This window comes from Oncorhynchus clarkii, chromosome 2, assembly GCF_045791955.1.
Source record: "Oncorhynchus clarkii lewisi isolate Uvic-CL-2024 chromosome 2, UVic_Ocla_1.0, whole genome shotgun sequence".
NCBI classification, from domain to species: domain Eukaryota; kingdom Metazoa; phylum Chordata; class Actinopteri; order Salmoniformes; family Salmonidae; genus Oncorhynchus; species Oncorhynchus clarkii.
The window spans coordinates 67,898,457-67,922,913 of NC_092148.1; the positions used below are offsets into that span (position 1 = coordinate 67,898,457).

The 24,457-nt window shown below is 43.2% G+C and overlaps 1 protein-coding gene across 1 annotated transcript in view; it reads left to right on the forward strand.

Annotated features, from left to right (window-relative positions):
• LOC139382195 (semaphorin-3E-like) overlaps positions 1-20,441 on the forward strand; it is a 52,701-nt gene extending 32,260 nt beyond the window's left edge. Inside the window, exons 7-18 of the mRNA XM_071126079.1 lie at positions 668-810; positions 3,699-3,813; positions 8,815-8,884; positions 8,972-9,065; positions 11,581-11,631; positions 15,467-15,692; positions 16,027-16,118; positions 16,243-16,284; positions 16,682-16,848; positions 17,064-17,131; positions 19,590-19,726; positions 19,813-20,441. Of these exons, the coding sequence (XP_070982180.1) occupies positions 668-810; positions 3,699-3,813; positions 8,815-8,884; positions 8,972-9,065; positions 11,581-11,631; positions 15,467-15,692; positions 16,027-16,118; positions 16,243-16,284; positions 16,682-16,848; positions 17,064-17,131; positions 19,590-19,726; positions 19,813-20,415 (1,808 nt within the window). The 3' untranslated portion in view covers positions 20,416-20,441. The remainder of the gene's footprint in view (positions 1-667; positions 811-3,698; positions 3,814-8,814; positions 8,885-8,971; positions 9,066-11,580; positions 11,632-15,466; positions 15,693-16,026; positions 16,119-16,242; positions 16,285-16,681; positions 16,849-17,063; positions 17,132-19,589; positions 19,727-19,812) is intronic.
• The last annotated feature ends 4,016 nt before the right edge of the window (positions 20,442-24,457 follow it).

Sequence of the window (24,457 nt, forward strand, 5' to 3'; positions counted from 1 at the left end):
ACACGGAATACTTAAACATGTATTTCATTTTTTTTAACGATGTTATTTCATTTTGTTAACAATACAGAACATACAAACGTCAATGTCACACAAACATCAACAACGTCACACCTGCCCAGACCCACCTGCTCACACCCCCATCTCCAGCGCCCGCACCACTCTCTTCCGCATGGCCTCAAACTGCACCATTTTGTTTCTCCCCGTTGCCCACTCACTTTCAACATTTAGATTATAAAGCATCACCTTCCTAATATTGAGTTCACCCTCTGAATGGCATACTTACCTGGCTGGAATGTAGTGTAATGGCTGGAAAGTGTTTCATACCATTCCATTATCTGTTATGAGCTGTCCTCCCCTCAGCAGCCTCCACTGACACATACACAATCCATGTCTCAAGGCTTCAAAATCATTTTTTTAACCTGTCTCCTCCCCTTCATCTACACTGCATTCACCTGAATAAACCTGTTCAGTCTATGTCATGGAAAAAGCAGGTGTTCTTGATGTTTTGTACTCTCATTGTATATGCTTTCATGCCTAAATAAAGTTGAATGAAAGTAGATTGTGTGACATTTCCAGGACAGCACAGTAAAGGTCTGTACTGGAAAGCCTAATTACATTACATGGTCAATTTTAACTTCTCTTTCTGAAACTGTCATCTTTCCTCCAGAGCCGAAGTTTATTGGGTCGGTGGTGATTCCTGATAACAATGACAGGGATGATGACAAGGTCTACTTCTTCTTCACGGAGAGAGGGACGGACGCAGAGGGGGTTAACAAGGCTGTTTACACCCGGGTGGGACGGGTCTGTGCGGTGAGAACGGAACTAATGCTATGCTTGAATGCCAGAATATCCCCATATACAGTGCCTTCAAAGTATTCATACCCCTTCACTTATTCCACATTTAGTTGTGTTACAGCCGGAGTTAAAAATGTATTTAAAAAAATCATACACAATACCATACACAATACCACATAATGAAAAAGTGAAAACATGTTTTTAGAAATTATTGTACATTTATAGAAAATGAAATACATAATTATCTTATTTCCATAAATATTCACACCCATGAGTCAATGCATGTTACAATCTTTTCAAAATTCTTCATGCTCTGTGAAATTGGTTGTTGACCATTACTAGACAACCATAGTCTTGCCATAGATTTTCAAGCAGATTGAAGTTAAAACTATAACTCAGCCACTCACAAACATTTAATGTCTTCTTTGGAAGTAACTACAGCGTAGATTAGGCCTTATGATTTATGTTACTGTCCTGCTGAAAGGTGAATTCATCTCCAGGTGTCAGGTGGAAAGCAGACTGAACCAGGTTTTCCTATAAGATTTTACCTGTGATTAGCTCCGTTCCGTTTATTTTTTATCCTGAAAAACTCTCCAGTCCTTAACGATTTCAAGCATACCGATAACATGATGCAGCCACCACTGTGCTTGAAAATATGGAGAGTGGTACTCAGTAATATGTTGTATTGGATTTGTTCCAAACATACTGTGCCTTCGGAAAGTATTCAGACACCTTGACATTTTCCACATTTTGTTATTCTAAAAATGATTAATAACACAAAATACACCATAATGACAGAGCAAAATCTAATTTTTGGAATTTTGCTAATTTATAAAAAAACAAAACAGAAATATCACATTTACATACTATTTACTTTGTTGAAGCATCTTTGGCAGCGATTACAGCCTCATGTCTTCTTGGGTATGACACTACAAGCTTGGCACAACTGTAATTGGAGAATTTATCCCATTATTCTATGCAGATCCTCTCAAGCTCTGTCAGGTTAGATGGGGAGCGTTGCTGCACAACAATTTTCAGGTCTCTCCAGAGATGTTTGATCGTGTTCAAGTCCGGGCTCTGGCTGTGCCACCCAAGGACATTCAGAGACTTAACCCAAAGCCACTCCTGCATTGTCTTGGCTGTTTGAAGTTGCCCTGCCACTGAAAAACATCCCCACAACATGATGCTGCCACCACCATGCTTCACCTTAGGGATGGTGCCAGGTTTCCTCCACATGTGACGCTTGGCATTCAGGCCAATCTTGGTTTCATCAGACCATAAAATACGGTTTCTCATGGTCTGAGAGTCTTTAGGTGCCTTTTGTCAAACTCCAAGCAAGCTGTCATGTACCTTTTACTGAGGAGTGACTTCTGTCTCCGTAAAGGCCTGATTGGTGGAGTGGTGCAGAGATGGTTGTCCTACTGGAAGGTTCTCCCATCTCCACAGAGGATCTCTAGAGCTCTGTCAGAGTGAACATTGGGTTCTTGGTCATCTCCCTGACCAAGACCCTTCTCCCCCGATTGCTCAGTTTGGCCAGGCGACCAATCTTGGGTGTTCCAAACTTCTTCCATTTAAGATTGATGGAGGCCACTGTGTTCTTGAGGACCTTCAATGCTGCAGAAATGTTTTGGTGCCCGTCCCCATATCTGTGCCTCGACACAATCCTGTCTCTAAGCTCTACGGACAATTCCTTCGACCTCATTGCTTGGTTTTTGTTCTGACATGCACTGATAACTGTGGAACATTATATAGACAGGTGTTTGCCTTTCCAAATCATGTCCAATCAAGGTGGACTCCAAATCAAGTTGTAGAAACATCTCAAGGATGATCAATGGAAACAGGATGCACCTGAGCTCAATTTCAAGTCACACAGCAAAGGGTCTGTAAAACAGCATAAAATTCTAAAAACCTGTTTTCACTTTGTCGTTATATGGGAATTGTGTGTATATATTTTTGTGTGTGTAGATGTTGTGTGTAGATTTTTTATTTAATCAATTTTAGAATAAGGCTGTAAAGTGACAATATGTGGAAAAAGTCAAGGGGTCTGAATACTTTCCGAAGGCAATGTGACCCTTTGTAGTATTACTTTAGTGCCTTGTTGTAAACAAGATGCATGTTTTGGAATATTTCATTTCTGTAGAGGCTTCCTTTTTTCACTCTGTCAATTAGTTCAGTATTGTGGAGTAACTACAATGTTGTTGATCCATCCTCAGTTTTCTCCTATTGCAGCCATTAAACTGTAACTGTTTCAAAGGCACCATTGGCCTCATGGTGAAATCCAAAAACCACTCTGGTCTCCTTCCTCTTCCTCTAATGAGTTAGGAAGGACGCCTGTATCTTTGTAGTGAATTTGTGTATTGAAACACCGTCCAAAGTGTACTTAATAACTTCACCGTGCTCAAAGGGATATATATATATTTTTCTTCATCTACCATAGGTGCCCTTCTAGGCGAGGCATTGGAAAACCTCTCTGGTCTTTGTGGTTGAATCTGTGTTTGAAATTCACCTCTCGACTGAGGGAACTTACAGATATTTGTATGTGTGGAGTCATGTTAAGCACAAACCATGCAAGTTATTATGTGACTTGTTAAGCAAATGTGTACTGCTAAACGTATTTAGGCTTGACATAACAAAGGGTTTGAGTACTTATTGATTCAAGACATTTCAGCTTTTTTTTAAACATTTTAAAAAACATAATTCCACGTTGACATTATGTGATATTGTGTGCAGACCAGTGACAAAAAAAATCTAAATTTGATACATTTTGCATTCAGGCTGTTGTAGCATAACAAATGTGGAAAAAGTCAAGGGGTGTGAAAACTTTCTGAAGGTCCTGTATACTGTCATTGACTCCTTCCCATTCTAACCTCTTCCCTCTCCCTTTCTCCATCCTCTCCCTTCAGAATGATCATGGAGGTCAGAGGATGTTGGTGAATCGTTGGAGCTCCTTCCTAAAGACTCGTCTCATCTGCTCTGTGGCTGGACCCAATGGCATCGACACACACTTTGACGAGCTAGGTACAGACGTGTGTGTGTGTGTGTGAAGGCAGGGGATATAACTATAGTACATTTTCTTGATGGAACCCTGAAGCTCTCTCTCCCTTCCCCCTCTCTCTCCCTCTCTCTCTCTCTCTCTGTCACCCTCTCTTTCTCTCACTTCAAATTCAAATTCAGATTGCTTTATTGGTGTTAAACACAATTTGTAGATATTACATTTCAGTAAATACACTACAATGCAAGGAGCATAATGAAATACAGTTAATTTCAGTGGTAACAATAATAGTACATACAGTTGAAGTCGGGAGTTCACATACACCTTAGCCAAAAACATTTAAACTCAGTTTTTCACAATTCCTGACATTTAATCCTAGTAAAAATTCCCTGTCTTATGTCTGTTAGGATTACCACTTGATTTTAAGAATGAATGTGAAATGTCAGAATAATAGTAGAGAGAATGATTTATTTCAGCTTTTATTTCTTTCATCACATTCCTAGTGGGTCAGAAGTTGACATACACTCAATTAGTATTTGGTAGCATTTCCTTTAAATTTTTTAACTTGGGTCAAACGCTTTACACAATAAATTAGGTGAATTTTGGCCCATTCCTCCTGACAGAGCTGGTGTAACTGCTTCAGGTTTGAAGGCCTCCTTGCTCACACACGCTCTTTCGGTTCTGCCCACATATTTTCTATTGGATTGAGGTCAGGGCTTTGTGAAGGCCACTCCAATACCTTGACTTTGTTGTCCTTAAGCCATTTTGCCACAACTTTGGAAGTATGCTTGGGGTCATTGTCCATTTGGAAGACCCATTTGCGACCAAGCTTTAACTGATGTCTTGAGAAGTTGCTTCAATATATCCACATAATATTCCTCCCTCACGATGCCATCTATTTTGTGAAGTGCAACAGTCCCTCCTGCAGCAAAGCAACCCCAAAACATGATGCTGCCACCCCCGTGCTTCACGGTTGGGATGGTGTTCTTCGGCTTGCAACCCTCCCCCTTTTTCCTCAACATAACAATGGTAATTATGGCCAAACAGTTCTATTTTGTTTCTTCAGACCAGAGGGCATTTCTCCAAAAAGTACGATCTTTGTCATGTGCAGTTGCAAACTGTAGTCAGTCTTTTTTACGGGGGTTTTGGAGCAGTGGCTTCTTCCTTGCTGAGCGGCCTTTCATGTTATGTCGATATAGAACTCGTTTGACTGTGGATATAGATACTTTTGTACCTGTTTCCTCCAGCATCTTCACAAGGTCATTTGCTGTTGTTCTGGATTGATTTGTACTTTTCTCACCAAAGTACATTAATCTATAGGAGACAGAACGCGTCTCCTTCCTGAGCGGTATGATGGCTGCGTGGTCCCATGGTGTTTCTACTTGCGTACTATTGCTTGTACAGATGAACGTGGTACCTTCAGGCGTTTGAAAATTGCTCCCAAGGATGAACCAGACGTGTGGAGGTCTACAATTGTTTTCCTGAGGTCTTGGCTGATTTCTTTGATTTTCCCATGATGTCATGAAAAGAGGCACTGAGTTTGAAGGTAGGCCTTGAAATACATCCACAGGTACACCTCCAATTGACTCAAATGTTGTCAATTAGCTATCAGAAGCATCTTAAGCCATTACATCATTTTCTGGACTTTTCCAAGCTGTTTAAAGGCACAGTCAATTTAGTGAATGTAAACTTCTGACCCACTGTAATTGTGATACAGTGAATTATAAGTGAAATAATCTGTCTGTAAACAATTGTTGGAAATATTACTCGTGTCATGCACAAAGTAGATGTCCTAACCGACTTGCCAAAACTATAGTTTGTTAATCGAATCAAATCAAATCAAAGTTTATTTGTCATGTGCGCCGAATACAACAGGTGTTACAGTAACACAGTAACACCTTACAGTGAAATGCCTACTTACAGGCTCTAACCAATGGTGCGGTAAAAGAAGGTGTGTGTGTGTGTGTGTGTGTGTGCGTGTGTGTGTGTGTGTGGGGGGGGGGGGTAAGTAAAGAAATAAAACAACAGTAAAAAGTAATTTGAAAAAAGATTAGCAAGGCTATATAACTGTTAGACACCTGTTAGTCAGGCTTATTGAGGTAGTATGTACATGTAGGTATCATCAAAGTGACTATGCATATATGATGAACAGAGACTAGCAGAAGCATAAAAATAGGGATTGGTGGGTGGTGGGACACAATTTGTGGAGTGGTTGAAGAACAAGTTGTAATGACACCAACCTAAGTGTATGTAAACTTCCAACTTCAACTGTATAATAATGTATACAGGTACAACATACAGCTAGTGTATTGTGTAATCTTCAGTCAATACATTTAATTAAATAAAACTAAGAATTTAAAAAAGAACTCTGGAGCTCTGTCAGAGTGACCATCGGGATTTTGGTCTCCTCCCTGACCAAGGCCCTTCTCTCCCGATTGCTCAGTTTGGCCAAGCGGCCAGCTCTAGGAAGAGTCTTGGTGGTTCCAAACTTCTACAATTTAAGAATGATGGAGGTCACTGTGTTCTTGGGGACCTTCAATGCTGCAGACATTTGTTGATAGCCTTCCCCAGATCGGTGGCTCAACACAATCCTGTCTCGGATCTCTACGAACAATTCCTTTGTCCGTAATGACTTGGTTTTTGCGCTGACATGCACTGTTAACTTTGGTACCTTATATAGACAGGTGTGTGCCTTTCCAAATCATGTCCAATCAATTGAATTTACCACAGGTGGACCCATATCAAGTTGTAGAAACATCTCAAGGATGATCAATGGAAACAGGATGCACCTGAGCTCAATTTAAAGTCTCATAGCAAAGGGGCTGAATACTTATGTAAATAAGGTTTTTCTGTAGCATCATACCCAAGAAGACTTGAGGCTGTAAATCCCTGCCAAAGGTGCTTCAACACCTTTGTGTTGGATATGTTAGTAGTGGCAAGAGATGTCTGTATCTTGCTCATCTGAGATTAAATTGGCCTCCTCTCTCTTCTTAGATAGCGAGGAGGTTGGGGGGCTCTGTTGCTCGGCTGGTATGATTGTGGAACTCTGCTTAATGTGGCGTCCTTCAGGTCCTTGGCAAATATTCTGAATCCTTCATGGACCAGGTGTACGTGGTCGTACAAGTGCTTACATGTCAGGTTGGGGTGGTAAGAGATGCGGACATTTGGTAGTGAGGCACAGTCCATGGTGATTCTTTGGTTGACATTATGGATCATTTGCCAGGAGAGATCTTTGCTTGGTAGAAGGGTGGATATAATCATGTTTGTCCTTGGGAACAGGGTGTGTGCTTTCTCTGCCACTCTTTCTCCTATTGTGCGCAGGTCATTTGTCCCAGTATGTAATGTAAGGTTGTCAAGACTTTCCAGCTTGGCTTGATAGAGCAGTTATAATGCACTGTCAGTAGTGGGACACCATAATTTAGCTGTCTGTTGTCTTGGGAATAGTTTTGGGCGGTCTCCTGGGTTGAACCGGATCCTGTCCCTTGTCCTCTGGATGTGTGTTCAGCTGAACGTGGTCAGACTGTTGGGAGGTTGGCAGGTCAGGGTAGGTAAAGTTTTTGGGGTGCACACAGCTGCTACAGGTAAAGGAGGGAGTGATGTACTGTGGGCCTCCTATTTTTTAACCCCAAGTTTTGGGTGTTGCAGAGGCATTGTTAGTGGAGACGTCCGTTTTTAGTTCATCATCCACTAAAGGATACATTCTGTCGAACTCTTTTTCAAACAGCTCTAGACTGGATCATTACTGTTCCATTATTATATATATTAATATGAATTCCATTCTGGGGTTGTGTCCACATACAACTGTCTCATGGTCTTGTTTCCAGACATTTTAAGATGTTTGTGCGCTTTGCGCTGGGCTGCATGCCAAACATTTGGACGTTCAGTGAAAAATAGAAGATCCACATTGATTTCTTTGTCTTTTTGTAGCATAAAGTCTGCTCTTAGGGTCTCTGGGTGCTCGTCTAAAACCTTTGCTTTATCATTTTTCTTCCCTGCTTCACTGGCAATACCTTCTGCATATTTGATAGCAAGGTTGCTGAGCTTGGGGCTTGTAAATGTATCCATCTTAGTTGATTACAGCTGGATACAGTAGATGTTACAGCTGGTTTGCACTTGGCTAGTTCTACCTAGGTGTTTTAGAACATAAACCAAGCCTACCTTTCTTGTTTTCTGTCTGAATTGTTTTCTCTTGCTTGTGTAAGTTCAGTTATTTGTTTTCCCGTCCTTTTTCCTGTCCTTTGTCATTTTTATTGTCCATTTTTTCATTGACTAGCTAGATTTTTTAGCTAACAGCAGGTAGCCAGTAGCTAGCTATAAACTCTCTTACAGTAGCAACTCCATAGCAACGTTTATACAACGGGTGGGTCTAATCCTGAATACTGATTTGCCAAAACTGCATTTCAGCAGGTGTCTATTCCACAAGTTACCACCGGCTAAATCTATAATGTTAAAATGCCTATTTACTCTGTTCCATCTGACTGCACAATCCTCTGTCTCATCAGCCCAGACAGGCAACGTATAAACTTCATCTCCACTATAAAAAGCATCTAGACATTATCTCACATTACTTTTAGACTAACATTTCGTTTTCAATGGAGGAGATTTGCGTAAACCTTGCTGTCTTTCTCTTCAACAATTGCAACATTGTTTCAATATTAAAATTAGATCTTCAGCTGTCCCATAGTAATGAACATTTCAGGAGTCAGGATGAGACAGAAAAGCAGGAAGCGTTTCTCAGCCAGCTAAAATAATGAATCAGCTGGCATAATTTTTAGGCATACTGTATATACAAAAAAAGGTCAATTGAAAAAAGGTCAAATGAAACAAATTGCAGCTAGTTTACAGTCTTTCCAGCTTCAGCTTGAAGTGATTGTGTAACTGTAGCTGTGTTGTTGGCTAGCTCCTCTGAACAACGGTGTCCTGACGAGTGAGCACATTTTCTATGTCAGGCGAAATCACGCACCATTAGCTGATTGTTATGCATGTATTCCAAATAAATTCATATGTTATTAAATGTCACATTTCAGAGGATGTATTTGTGTTGAAGAACAAGGATGAGAAGAATCCAGAGATTTTTGGCCTCTTCAGCACTACAAGGTCAGCGGAGTCATGTTTTTAATGTTCATTCCATTTACTGGTATATTGAAATGAATATATCAACATACATTTCTCTCCCCTCCATAGTGCTGTGTTCCAGGGCTATGCGGTGTGTGTGTACCACATGGATGATGTGCGAGCAGCGTTCAATGGCCAGTTTGCCCACCGGGAGATACATACTGTCATGTATTGTCATGTTGTGTGTTTCTGTCCTTTCCCTTCACCCTGTCTCCCTCTGCTGGTCGTTGTTAGGTTACCTTTTCTCCCCCTCTTTTCCCCCAGCTGTGCCTTGTCTCCTCCTAACCACCTCGTCACCCCTTTTCCCACCTGTTCCCTTTTTCCCTCTGATTAGGTCCCTATATCTCTCTCTGTTTCTGCTCCTGTCCTTGTCGGATTCTTGTTTGTTGTGTTTCATGCCTGAACCAGACTGTCGTCATGTTTGCTGTAACCTTGTCTTGTCCTGTCGGAATCTGCCGGTCCGTCTGAGCCTACCTATGTTTGGTAATTAAAGAAGCTCTGTTTAAGTTAATTCGCTTTTGGGTCCTCATTCACGCACCGTAACAGAAGAATCCGACCAAGAATGGACCCAGCGACTTCGGATCCTCTCCACTCAGCCGTCGGGATCCAGGGAGCGATGCTAGGCAGACACGAGCAGGAAGTGTCTGCTGCTCGACATGCCGTTGAGACCCTGGCCACCCAAGTCTCCAACCTCACAGAACAGGTTCACCATCTCCGCCTCGATCCACCGGCCACTTCCAGGGCTTTCGAATCTCCGGAGCCCAGAATCAATAACCCGCCGTGTTACTCTGGGGAGCCCACTGAATGCCGCTCGTTCCTCACCCAGTGTGATATTGTGTTTTCTCTCCAGCCCAACACTTACTCCAGGAGCACTGCTCGTGTCGCCTACGTCATATCTCTCCTTATTGGACGGGCTCGTGAGTGGGGCACGGCAATCTGGGAGGCAAGGGCTGAGTGTACTAACCAGTATCAGGACTTTAAGGAGGAGATGATACGGGTTTTTGATCGATCTGTTTTTGGGGAGGAGGCTTCCAGGGCCCTGTCTTCCCTATGTCAAGGCAATCGATCCATAACAGACTACTCTATTGAGTTTCGCACTCTTGCTGTCTCCAGTGGCTGGAACGAGCCGGCCTTGCTCGCTCGTCTTCTGGAGGGTCTCCGCGCAGAGGTAAAGGATGAGATTCCCGGCTCGGGTGCTGAGCCCATGCAGCTGGGAGGTATCCGCATCTCGACTAAGGAGAGGGAACGGAGAATCACCAACCGCCTCTGTCTCTATTGCGGTTCCGCTGGTCATTTTGTCACTTCATGTCCAGTAAAAGGCCAGAGCTCGTCAGTAAGCGGAGGGCTACTGGTGAGCGCTACTACTCCTGTCTCTCCTTCAAGATCCTGCACTACCTTGTCGGTCCATCTACGCTGGACCGGTTCGTCAGCTTCCTGCAGTGCCTTAATAGACTCTGGGGCGGAGGGCTGTTTTATGGACGAGACCTGGGCTCGGGAACATGACATTCCTCTCAGACAGTTAAAGGAGCCCACGGCCTTGTTCGCCCTGGATGGTAGTCCTCTCCCCAGGATTCAGCGTGAGACGCTACCTTTAACCCTCACTGTTTCTGGTAATCATAGTGAAACCATTTCTTTTTTAATTTTTCGTTCACCTTTTACACCTGTTGTTTTGGGCCATCCCTGGCTAGTTTGTCATAATCCTTCCATTAATTGGTCTAGTAATTCTATCCTCTCCTGGAACGTCTCTTGTCATGTGAAATGTTTAATGTCTGCTATCCCTCCTGTTTCCTCTGTCTCTTCTTCACAGGAGGAGCCTGGTGATTTGACAGGGGTGCCGGAGGAATATCACGATCTGCGCACGGTGTTCAGTCGGTCCAGGGCCACCTCTCTTCCTCCACACTGGTCGTATGATTGTAGTATTGATCTCCTTCCGGGAACCACCCCCCCCCGGGGTAGACTATACTCTCTGTCGGCTCCCGAACGTAAGGCTCTCGAAGATTATTTGTCTGTAGCTCTTGACGCCGGTACCATAGTCCCCTCCTCCTCTCCCGCCGGAGCGGGGTTTTTTTTTGTCAAGAAGAAGGACGGGTCTCTGCGCCCCTGCATAGATTATCGAGGGCTGAATGACATAACAGTGAAGAATCGTTATCCGCTTCCTCTTATGTCTTCAGCCTTCGAGATCCTGCAGGGAGCCAGGTTTTTCACTAAGTTGGACCTTCGTAACGCTTACCATCTCGTGCGCATCAGGGAGGGGGACGAGTGGAAGACGGCGTTTAACACTCCGTTAGGGCACTTTGAATACCGGGTTCTTCCTTTCGGCCTCGCTAACGCTCCAGCTGTCTTTCAGGCATTAGTCAATGATGTCCTGAGAGACATGCTGAACATCTTTGTTTTCGTTTACCTTGACGATATCCTGATTTTTTCACCGTCACTCCAGATTCATGTTCAGCACGTTCGACGTGTCCTCCAGCGCCTTTTAGAGAATTGTCTTTTTGTGAAGGCTGAGAAGTGCACTTTTCATGCCTCCTCCGTCACATTTCTCGGTTCTGTTATTTCCGCTGAAGGCATTAAGATGGATCCCGCTAAGGTCCAAGCTGTCATTGATTGGCCCGTCCCTAAGTCACGCGTCGAGCTGCAGCGCTTTCTCGGCTTCGCGAACTTCTATCGTCGTTTCAGAGCACCACTGGACCCCCTACGAAGGCCGGGTCCCCTACCCACGCCCCGGATCTGTGAGTCCTGTTCCAACAGCCACCCCCACAGCGACAACATCTACTGACTTATCAATATACCTGATTGCCTCTCCAAACCTGATGAATAAGGTTCCAAGCACTGCATGGTGGATGTAATATGATAAGGTCCTTTATGAATTTGCTTAAGCGGTGCACCTCCATCACAGCAAACTCCATATATCCAAACCATACAATTTCAACAATAATTTTGAACAAGGTGATATTCAAGCAGCAGAATTTTACATTCTCAGCGCTCCCCTGTCTGTGGCAGCCGCCCTTTGGAGATACATACAGTGCCTTGCGAAAGTATTCGGCCCCCTTGAACTTTGCGACCTTTTGCCACATTTCAGGCTTCAAACATAAAGATATAAAACTGTATTTTTTTTGTGAAGAATCAACAACAAGTGGCACACAATCATGAAGTGGAACGACATTTATTGGATATTTCAAACTTTTTTAACAAATCAAAAACTGAAAAATTGGGCGTGCAACGTCCTTTTTTCTAAAATTAGCATTAATAATACAATCTCTTTTTTTCTATGTAGAGGCCTATAGGAGCTGCAATATGCCTTGCAATAGATCACCTTGCATTTTTATGTGCAAATGTTTTCACAGCGGCCTGTAGGTCCAGGTTGCCGGCCCAACCGTTTTCTATATTGAGTATTGACAACCCAAACGGTCTTTCCTGAGATATTGTGTCCATTGTGCTTCACATAATTTGAACGTATCTTGAATGAGGCATGCCAAGATATACCAGAGATAAGGGACTGTTGATTTTGCAACCACACAACTCAAAGGCCAGTTCACCAGTTTGAACAAAATCGCAAACCGCTTTTTTTGTTTGAGCCCTCAAGAACAGTTGGTCGCTAAAGATGATCATCTGTTTGCATCTGCCAAGTTGTTGGCTGTCCAGTATCCAGACGACCTGTCCCAGACCTACCTGGACACTTAATCTCTTTCTGTAACGTATTGAGGTTGTCAACAACAACAAAGGAGAATGCGAGAAGCTCAATTAAAGATGTTGCAGAACTGCTGTATTTGAAGCACCACTCGCTTCTGCACAATTTCCCTGATGTTCCTACGGCAATCAAGCTGTTTTTAACCATCCCTGTAACTGTCACTTCTGCAGTGAGATCGTTTTCTAAACTAAAATTGAGACACGCTTTTGAACCTCTGAGTTAGCTCCACTCATTGCACTGGCGCCTTGACCACGGCATTTGTTCACCATATGCCCTTATACTTTCAATCAGTTCAATGATTTATTTTTCAAGTCCTGAGGCACTTTGATCAGTCACATTCTTGAAGCACAAGAAACAAATACTTAGCTTCATTTTTATAAATTACTTTTTGGAGGGGTTACTGACAGAATTATTCATATACAGTGCATTCGGAAAGTATTAAGACCACTTCATGTCACGTTCTGACCACTATTTCCTTTGTTTTGTATGTAGTTTGTATGGTCAGGGCGTGAGTTGGGTGGGCAGTCTATGTTTGTTTTTCTATGATTTGGGGATTTCTAGGTTTCGGCCTAGTATGGTTCTCAATCAGAGGCAGGTGTCATTAGTTGTCTCTGATTGAGAATCATACTTAGGTAGCCTGGGTTTCACTGTGTGTTTGTGGGTGATTGTTCCTGTCTCTGTGTTTGTTGTCACAGGATAGGCTGTATAGGTTTTCACGTTCCGTTTGTTGTTTTGTAGATTTAAGTTATTTCATGTATCGTTCAGTTTTCCATTAAAGAACATGAGTAACCACCACGCTGCTTTTTGGTCCGCTTCTCCTTCTACAGACGAACGTCGTTACACTTCACTTTTTCCACATTTTGTTACATTCCAGCAAATTTAAAAAAAATGTATTAAGTTGTTTTTTTCTTTAATTAATATACACACAATACCCCATAATGACGAAGCAGAATGTATTACAAATAAAAAACGGAAATATTACATTACATAAGTATTCAGACCCTTTACTCAGTACTTTGTTGAAGCACCTTGGCAGCGATTAAAGCCTCGAGTCTTCTTGGGTATGACTTTGCAAGCTTGGCACACCTGTTTTTGGTGAGTGTCTCCAATTCTTATCTGCAGATCCTCTGAAGCTCTGTCAGGTTGGATGGGGAGCATCGCTGCACAGCTATTTTCAGGCCTCTCCAGAGATATTCGATCGGGTTCAAGTCCAGGCTCTGGCTGGGCCACTCAAGGACATTCAGAGACATGTCCCGAAGCCACTTCTGCTGTTGGCTCCCGTAGGGATGGTACTAGGTCTCCTCCAGACATGACGCTTGGCAATCAGGCCCAATCTTGGTTTCATCAGACTAGAGGATATTGTTTCTCATGGTCTGAGAGTCTTTGGCAAACTCCAAGCAGACTGTCAAGAGCCTTTTACTGAGGTGTGTCTTCCGTCTGGCCACTTTACCATAAAGGCCTGATCGGTAGAGTGCTGCAGAGAGGGTTGTCCTTTTGGAAGGTTCTCCCATCTCCACTTCTCCCATCTCCGCTCTGTCAAGAGTAACTATTGGGGTCTTGGACACCTCTCTGACCAAGGCCCTTCTCCCCCGATTGCTCAGTTTGGCCAAGCGGCCAACTCTAGGAAGAGTCTTGATAGTTCCAAACTTCTTCCATTTAAGAATGATGGAGAACACTGTGTTCTTGGGGAGCTTCAATGCTGCAGAAATATTTTGGTACCCTTCCCCAGATCTGTGCCTCATCACAATCCTGTCTCGGAGCTCTACGAACATTTCCTTTGACCTCATGGTTTTTGCTCTGACATGAACTGTCAACAGTGGAATCTTATATAGACAGGTATGTGCCTTTCCAAATCCTGTCCAATCAATTGAATTTACCACAGGTGGACTCCAATTAAGTTGTAGAAACATCTCTAGGATGATCAATGGAAACAGGACATAGCAAAGGGTCTGAATACTTATGTAACTAAGATATTTCTGTTTACATTTTTTATACATTTGCAAACATTTCTGAATCTGCATGACATGTCATTATGGGGTTTTGTTTGCAGATTGTTGAGGGAAAAAATACATTTAATCAATTTCAGAACAAGGCAGTAACGTAACAAAATGTGGAAAAAGTCAAGGGGTCTGAATACTTTCCAAGTGCACTGTATATACAGTACCACTCAAATGTTTGGACACACCTACCCATTCAAGAGTTTTTCTTTATTTGTACTATTTTCTACATTGTAAAATAATAGTGAAGACATCAAAACTATGAAATAACACATATGGAATCATGTAGTAACCAAAAAACCCATTTGAGATGGTAGAAGTTGGACCACAGAGTGAAGGAAAAGCAGCCAACAAGTGCTCAGCATATGTGGGAACCCCTTCAATACTGTTGGAAAAGCTTTCCAGGTGAAGCTGGTTGAGAGAATGTCAAGTGTGTTCAAAGCTGTCATCAAGGCAAAGGGTGGCTACTTTAAAGAATCTCAAATATATATTTTTTGGTTACTACATGATTCCATATGTGATTTTTCATAGTTTTGATGTCCTCACTGTCATTTTACTATGTAGAAAATAGTACAAATAAAGAAAACCCTTGAATGAGCAGGTGTGTCCAAACTTTTGACTGGTACTGTATACAGTATATATCGAAAAATAGACAACTATGTCAGACAGGCGCATTGGCTCTCAGAGCTTGTTCGAGCCTTGCAGGGCAGGAGGGATGTCTGGTACGCCAGTGAATCATTGTAGTCTATCACAGTGTAATGCTATTTTCTTATTACAAAATGTATTCTCCCCATCTCTCTCTCTCTCTCTCTCTCTCTCTCTCTCTCTCTCTTTAACCCTTCTCCCTCTCCATCTCTTTCCCTTCCTCTCTCTTTCCAGTGTGCCAGTGAGGTGAATGGTGGTGGGTTCTCAGGTTCTAAGGAGTTCCCTGATGAGGTTCTGCGATTCGTGCGTTCCCACCCTGTCATGTTTAGCCCGGTCCTCCCCCTCCACCGCAGACCAGTTCTACTGCAGACAGAGCCAGGGGGGAGGAGACTAACTCAGATCGCTGTGGACCGTGTCCAGGCCCAGGATGGACACTATCATGTTCTGTATATAGGAACAGGTACAAATCCTGAAATTGTCCAGTGCTGTGTACTGTATCTTCAGGGTTAGTGCTCCCTCCACTGGGCATACAGTATCACTCACTGTATGCCCAGTGCTCAAAGTATTCAAATTATTAAAGTCACTCAATCTGTCTTTCATGAGAATTTGCTTAAAATATTTTGATCTCCAAAAATGTGCATTACAATCACAATCTACAGAGACAAGATGAAGAGAGAGAGACAATGACATCCCAAAACAAAGGCTTTGACTCTTCCATTTGGATTTCCTTTCTGAATGGGTGGTTGAATTGGTGAAAGGGTTAAATTTACATCGGATGATACTCTCTCCCGTAGGCGACTCTCTGGTGTTGAAGGTTATCACCATCTACAACAAAGACACAGACACCATAGAGGAAGTGCTGCTGGAGGAACTGCAGGTGTTCAAGGTACTGTTGTTAGTCACCGCCACCATGTGGCAAACAATAGTCATTGCACACATAAAGAAGATTGGCACTCAACAATTTGATTTCATTGTGGAAGTTAAAAAAAATATATTTGACTTCTTTATAGGTCCCTTTTCCAATAACTGAGATCATCATATCAGCTAAACGGGTATGAAAACTATGTATTGTCTTAAAATGTTTAATTAATAAAAAATGTGCTGTGTGTTGTGCGGTTGTTTAAAACTGTAGTACCTTCATCTAACCACAGGATCACAGTGTATTGACATCTGAATGTGGGGAATGTAATGCATTTTATGTTCTTGATATCACAGGAGGCTGCTGAGGGCAGAACGGCTCATGTTAATGGCTGGAACGGACCAAATGGAATGACATCAAACACCTGGAAACCAAGTGTTTGATGTATTTAATACCATTCCACTGACTCCGCTCCAGTCATTACCACAAGCCCTGTCTCCCCAATTAAGGTGCCACCATCCTCCTGTGCTTGATATATACTCCAATGTGTACCTCCATTCATTTCTGTCCCTGTTTTGTCGTTTCCATAGCAACAGCTATATGTGGGTTCTGAGGTTGGTGTGGCTCAGGTGAGGCTCCATCAGTGTGACCTGTACGGGTCTGAGTGTGCCGACTGTTGCCTAGCGAGGGACCCTTACTGCGCCTGGGATGGAATCACCTGCTCACGATACTACCCTGCTGGGGTTTACACCAAGAGGTGAGACACAAACACACAAGACACACAGGCATGTACAGTCACACACAGACACAGACTCATGCACATGTGCACAAGCACAGAGGTGCAGAGGGATCACATATCACTCATTAGCACCTCATCCAGCACCTCTATCCTCTCTAATTCCTCTCTGTCCTTATCTCACTCTCTCAAATGCCAATCTAACACCCTCCTCCCTTACCCCTCTCTCTCAGTAGACGATTCAGGAGACAGGATGTTCGCCATGGCAACGCTGTACAGCTGTGCAACGGGCTACAGATTGATGGTCAGTCTGTGTGTGTGTGTTTGTTTTCCTGCATTATCAGGACCCCAAAGTCCTAACATTTCACCTGAAAGTAGGAAGGAAGTAGGTAGGTAGAAAAACAATAGTAGGGACTTTTTTGAGGTCCTGAATTTGTTTAAATGCTATTTTAAGCATAAGGGTTAGATTTAGTGTTTTGGGGTTACAGCTAGGGTTAAGGTTAGGTTTAAGGTTATGGTATTTGGGGTTAAGGTTAGGGTTAGGGTTAGGGTTAGGGTTTGGTTAAGGTTAAGGTTAAGTTTAGGTTTAGGGTTAGGTTCAGGGTTGGGGGTTTAAAAAAAATATACATATATTTCACCTTTATTTAACCAGGTAGGCTAGTTGAGAACAAGTTCTCATTTGCAACTGCGACCTGGCCAAGATAAAGCATAGCAATTCGACACATACAACAACACAGAGTTACACATGGAATAAACAAAACATAGTCAAACAAAAAGTATATTTACAGTGAGTGCAAATGAAGTAAGATAAGGGAGTTAAGGCAATAAAAAGTGTTGGTGGCGAAGTCATTTTAATATAGCAATTAAACACTGAAATGGTAGATGTGCAGAAGATGAATGCGCAAGTAGAGATACTGGGGTGCACAGGAGCAAGATAAATACAGTATGGGGATGAGGTAGGTAGATAGATGGGCTGTTTACAGATGAGCTGTGTACAGGTGCAGTGGTCTGTGAGCTGCTCTGACAGCTGGTTCTTAAAGCTAGTGAGGGAGATACGAGTCTCCAGCTTCAGAGATATTTGCAGTTTGTTCCAGTCATAGGCAGCAGAGAAATGGAAGGAAAGACGACCAAAGGAGGAATTGGCTTTGGGGGTGACCAGTGAGATATGCCTGCTTGAGCGCGTGCTGCTATGGTGACCAGTGAGCTGAGATAAGGCGGGGCTTTACCTAGCAGAGACTTGTAGATAACCTGTAGCCAGTGGGTTTGGCGACGAGTATGAAGCGAGGGCCAACCAACGAGAGTGTACAGGTCGCAATGGTGGGTAGTGTATGGGGCTTTGGTGACAAAACGGATGGCCCTGTGATAGACTGCATCCAGTTTGTTGAGTAGTGTTGGAGGCTATTTTATAGATGACATCACCGAAGTCGAGGATCGGTAGGACGGTCAGTTTTACAAGGGTATGTTTGGCAGCATGAGTGAAGAATGCTTTGTTGCGATACAGGAAGCCAATTCTAGATTTAACTTTGGATTGGAGATATTTGATGTGAGTCTGGAAGGAGAGTTTACAGTCTAGCCAGACACCTAGGTATTTGTAGTTGTCCACATATTCTAAATCAGAGCCGTCCAGAGTAGTGATGTTGGACAGGCGGGCAGGTGCAGGCAGCGATCGGTTGAAGAGCATGCATCTAGTTTTACTTGTATTCAAGAGCAATTGGAGGCCACGGAAGGAGAGTTGTATGGCATTGAAGCTCGTCTGGAGGTTAGTAAACACAGTGTCCAAAGAGGGGCCAGAATTATACAGAATGGTGTCGTCTGCGTAGAGGAGTATCAGAGAATCACCAGCAGCAAGAGCAACATCATTGATGTATACAGAGAAGAGAGTCGGCCCGAGGATTGAACCCTGTGGCACCCCCATAGAGACTGTCAGAGTTCCGGACAACAGGCCCTCCGATTTGACACACTGAACTCTATCAGAGAAGTAGTTGGTAAACCAGGCGAGGCAATCATTTGAGAAACCAAGGTTGTCGAGTCTGCCAATAAGAATGTGGTGATTGACGGCTGCACAGTAATGTCTCTTATCGATGGCGGTTATGATGTCATTTAGGACCTTGAGCGTGGGTGAGGTACACCCATGACCAGCTCTGAAACCAGATTGCATAGCTGGGAAGCTACGATGGAATTCGAAAGGGTCGGTAATCTGTTTGTTAACTTGGCTTTCGAAGACCTTAGAAAGACAGGGTAGGATAGATATAGGTCTGTAGCAGTTTGGGTCTAGAGTGTCACCCCCTTTGAAGAGGGGGATGACCGCGGCAGCTTACCAATCTTTGGAAAATCTTTGGGTTAAGGAATATAGGAATATTTTAATGGTCAAACATTTCTACACTCCAAAAAGTCCTGACATTTCATGTGTGTGTGTGTGTGTGTGTGTGTGTGTGTGTGTGTGTGTGTGTGTGTGTGTGTGTGTGTGTGTGTGTGTGTGTGTGTGTGTGTGTGTGTGTGTGTGTGTGTGTGTGTGTGTGTGTGTGTGTGTGTGTGTGTGCGAAGCTGTCCCATCTGAGATTTACCTCCTATGAGGTATGTTTCATGCAGCTTATAATTTTGAAGCTCAGGTCCATAAAAACATTTACCTGTGTATGATAGAGAAGTGTGTATAGAGAAGCTTTGTGTGACAGGCATGAGGATACAAGAGAGATCACTGTAAGTTGAATTACTATGTTGTCCTCTTTTTTACATCTCACATATAATGTCTCCTGATGTCTCAGTAGGGGAGCAGTACCAGGGTGCAGCGGAGATGCAGGTGTATGGGGTAGAGAGTAACAGTACTCTACTAGAGTGTACCCCTCGTTCTCTACAGGCCAGAGTCATGTGGTACATACAGAGGGACCCAGACAGAGAGGAGGTGAGACACACACAAACATCACTTTCCTCCCCTATTCCCTGCTTTCCCATCTCTTTTTAACCTTACCCATCTCTCCCTACCTCCAGGTCGGAGGTGATGAGCGTGTAGTTATGACAACCCACGGGCTGCTGTTCCTGCGTGTTCGGAGTGGGGATGCTGGTGTGTACGTGTGTCAGACAGTGGAACATGGCTATGTCCACACCCTACTGAGGGTCACGCTGCACGTGTTGGGAGGGCAGAAGGTTGGGGCCCTGATACACAGGACAGGGGAGGAGGGAGAGGGGGAGAAAAAAGAAACCTGTCACCTCCCTATAGATACCTCTCCAGACCCCCACCCTGGTTCCAACTCTGACCCAAGTTCCAGGCTACAAGGAGCCCTGCCAGGGTTATCCTTAGCCCCAGCCCCAGCTCCAGGCCCTACCTCCAGGCTGCCAGGCCCTGGTACTACATCCAGGCTGCCAGCCCCAGGACCAGGCCCTTCCTCACAGCTGTGGTACAAGGAGTTTCTCCAGCTGATAGGCTATGGGGACTCCCAGAAGGTGGAGGAGTACTGTGAGAGGGTCTGGTGCTCAGGGAAGAGACGCAGGAAGACTAAACGCAGATACACCCAGCCAATGGAAGTAGGAGAGAGGAAGGGGAGGGGGAAAGGAGACCCACACCGAGCCCCCAGACACACCTTGGACAACTGAGGGGAGAGAGAGTGAGAGGGTAGAGACTGTACAACACACACACACACACACACTGGGACAGGTTTTTTTCAGTAGAGAATACTACAACCAACAAAGCTAAAACGTGGCACTGTCTTCTCTTAGACTTGAACATATTGGCTTATTCCTTCTAATAACCAGACTTTGTTATATTGTGTTTTTCCTTCCCTGAGTTCTGGTGGAAACCTTGCCACTGGTAGATATGCAGAGTGTGTTTGTCCCTGAGTGTCCGTCAGATCGAAGGCATGTAGAACAGACTAATTGTTTGGAACGACGTGGCCTCTGACTTTAAGACCACAGAACTGACAGCAGGCCTCTGAGCAGACAAAGGATTCACAGCCATGCCAGATGAACACACAGATAACAGACATTCAAACAGATTCATTAGAAATAAAACATGTGTATGTTTCTAGAGATACCATTGAGCTGCTCGTGTTAAAAACCACTGATTAGAAAATACATACAGCGTACGCACATCAACAAGTAGTGTTTCTTTCTAATGTGTCTTACTGTAATTACATGATTATTATTATAGGTATCTGTTTTGAGTTTAGTAGTGCTTTTGATTTTATTCAACTGGAAACAGTGCTGTGATATTGTTTTACTGTATAATTAAATGTTAACTTTCATGACGATGTAGGCGAGTATTATCTACCATACTTTGTCAGATCGTATGGTTTAACTTGTGATTTCATGTGGTTTCACATGAGATTTAGAATTCTAGGTAAGTTGACATCATTGAATGATTACATTAATGCGAAATTCTGTGTGTGCGGCTCAGAGAATATTCAACAAAGAATACCACTGAACAATAAAAACATCTTGGAGAAAATTCAACAAAGAATACCACTGAACAATAAAAACATCTTGGAGAATATTCAACAAAGAATACCACTGAACAACAAAAACATCTTGGAGAAAATTCAACAAAGAATACCACTGAACAATAAAAACATCTTGGAGAATATTCAACAAAGAATACCACTGAACAATAAAAACATATTGGAGAAAATTCAACAAAGAATACCACTGAACAATAAAAACATCTTGGAGAATATTCAACAAAGAATACCACTGAACAATAAAAACATCTTGGAGAATATTCAACAAAGAATACCACTGAACAACAAAAACATCTTGGAGAATATTCAACAAAGAATACCACTGAACAATAAAAACAGTTTGGAGAATCTACTGTTGATGATGGAACATGGATTCTATCAAATGGAATACATGTAACCCCGCAATAAAAGTTATAGATACTTCATCTGAGTCTTTAGATATGAAATTATATCCACAGTGTATCTCAACAGATGCATTTCCCCTTCAATAAATGTCCAACTTAAATGTGAAGTGTCTTCAACTGGTAATTATAAAGAGTTGATTGATGAATATTCATATCAGCTCCTGCATGGCTGTCTATTTCTCTCTCTTCCCCCCTCTCTTCCCCTCTCTCTCTGTCACCGGGGTCAGTAATGATGGAAGAGATGGAGTTCATAATAACCAGAACAGAAGCCAATCTACATCACCACATTTTCCCTCTGGAATAAGGAAGAGCGCCACAGTGACCATTCAAGCATGTCATTGGCTAGGAGCCTGTCTCATTAATATTCAAACTCATCTGAGGAATTAATCTGTTTCACATTCTGACAATGTAACGTTCATCAAGGTGTTTTTGTTGAGTAAGAGTTTTGGCCTAAATAGAAACTGTGTGTGTGTGTGTGTGTGTGTGTGTGTGTGTGTGTGTGTGTGTGTGTGTGTGTGTGTGTCTCCCCTTTACTCTATCTCATACCTGACATTAAAAAATATGTATGCACTCTCACCGGTGTCGCCTCTAGGATTCAGCTATCAATAATGTGGCTGACACACACACACACACACACACACACACACACACACACACACACACACACACACACACACACACACACACACACACACACACACACACACACACACACACACACACACACTGGAGACATCTGAGGATGGAGTTCACACAGCTGATCTGTTCCAATGGCTACCATAGCAATGGTCTATAAGTCCCCTAACACCCTCTCTCTCACCACCTCACCACAGCTACCCCTCTCTGTGTCTTAGCACTGTAACTCAGGTAGTGGGTGTTACACCACAATGTTACACCACCCTTAACACCCAGCCAAGCCAGTAGACCCACTAGCTGCTCAGCCCATTTCTCTCTCTCTCTCCTCTCCTTCCCATCAGCAGCACAGTGATGTTTCCATCAGTGCCTAATGCAGCATAACACTTTATTACGTATGACATGGTGTGTGTGTGTGTGTGTGTGACTCGACTAGATGAAAGCCTGGAGCATGAAGAGCAGATAGTGCTCCGTGGTTGTCTGTTATCTATGTTGTGTCATATTTACCACACACCCACACACAGAGACAGGAGAACAGACGCCCCTGTGGTCCCACGTTTGATGATTTTACTCCCTTCACTATATCATACATACACTTCATCTGAAACATTCAACCCAGATTAAAGCTTCGATTTATCTGTGATTCAGGAGCTCTGTGATATTTTGCCAGCTTTCACTTCCTGCAGTCTTTATTATATGCATTGCTATTTCTGAATATTTCTCAGGTATGTACAGTGCCTTGCGAAAGTATTCGGCCCCCTTGAACTTTGCGACCTTTTGCCACATTTCAGGCTTCAAACATAAAGATATAAAACTGTATTTTTTTTGTGAAGAATCAACAACAAGTGGGACACAATCATGAAGTGGAACGACATTTATTGGATATTTCAAACTTTTTTAACAAATCAAAAACTGAAAAATTGGGCGTGCAAAATTATTCAGCCCCCTTAAGTTAATACTTTGTAGCGCCACCTTTTGCTGCGATTACAGCTGTAAGTCGCTTGGGGTATGTCTCTATCAGTTTTGCACATCGAGAGACTGACATTTTTTCCCATTCCTCCTTGCAAAACAGCTCGAGCTCAGTGAGGTTGGATGGAGAGCATTTGTGAACAGCAGTTTTCAATTCTTTCCACAGATTCTCGATTGGATTCAGGTCTGGACTTTGACTTGGCCATTCTAACACCTGGATATGTTTATTTTTGAACCATTCCATTGTAGATTTTGCTTTATGTTTTGGATCATTGTCTTGTTGGAAGACAAATCTCCGTCCCAGTCTCAGGTCTTTTGCAGACTCCATCAGGTTTTCTTCCAGAATGGTCCTGTATTTGGCTCCATCCATCTTCCCATCAATTTTAACCATCTTCCCTGTCCCTGCTGAAGAAAAGCAGGCCCAAACCATGATGCTGCCACCACCATGTTTGACAGTGGGGATGGTGTGTTCAGGGTGATGAGCTGTGTTGCTTTTACGCCAAACATAACGTTTTGCATTGTTGCCAAAAAGTTCAATTTTGGTTTCATCTGACCAGAGCACCTTCTTCCACATGTTTGGTGTGTCTCCCAGGTGGCTTGTGGCAAACTTTAAACAACACTTTTTATGGATATCTTTAAGAAATGGCTTTCTTCTTGCCACTCTTCCATAAAGGCCAGATTTGTGTAATATACGACTGATTGTTGTCCTATGGACAGAGTCTCCCACCTCAGCTGTAGATCTCTGCAGTTCATCCAGAGTGATCATGGGCCTCTTGGCTGCATCTCTGATCAGTCTTCTCCTTGTATGAGCTGAAAGTTTAGAGGGACGGCCAGGTCTTGGTAGATTTGCAGTGGTCTGATACTCCTTCCATTTCAATATTATCGCTTGCACAGTGCTCCTTGGGATGTTTAAAGCTTGGGAAATCTTTTTGTATCCAAATCCGGCTTTAAACTTCTTTACAACAGTATCTCGGACCTGCCTGGTGTGTTCCTTGTTCTTCATGATGCTCTCTGCGCTTTTGACGGACCTCTGAGACTATCACAGTGCAGGTGCATTTATACGGAGACTCGATTACACACAGGTGGATTGTATTTATCATCATTAGTCATTTAGGTCAACATTGGATCATTCAGAGATCCTCACTGAACTTCTGGAGAGAGTTTGCTGCACTGAAA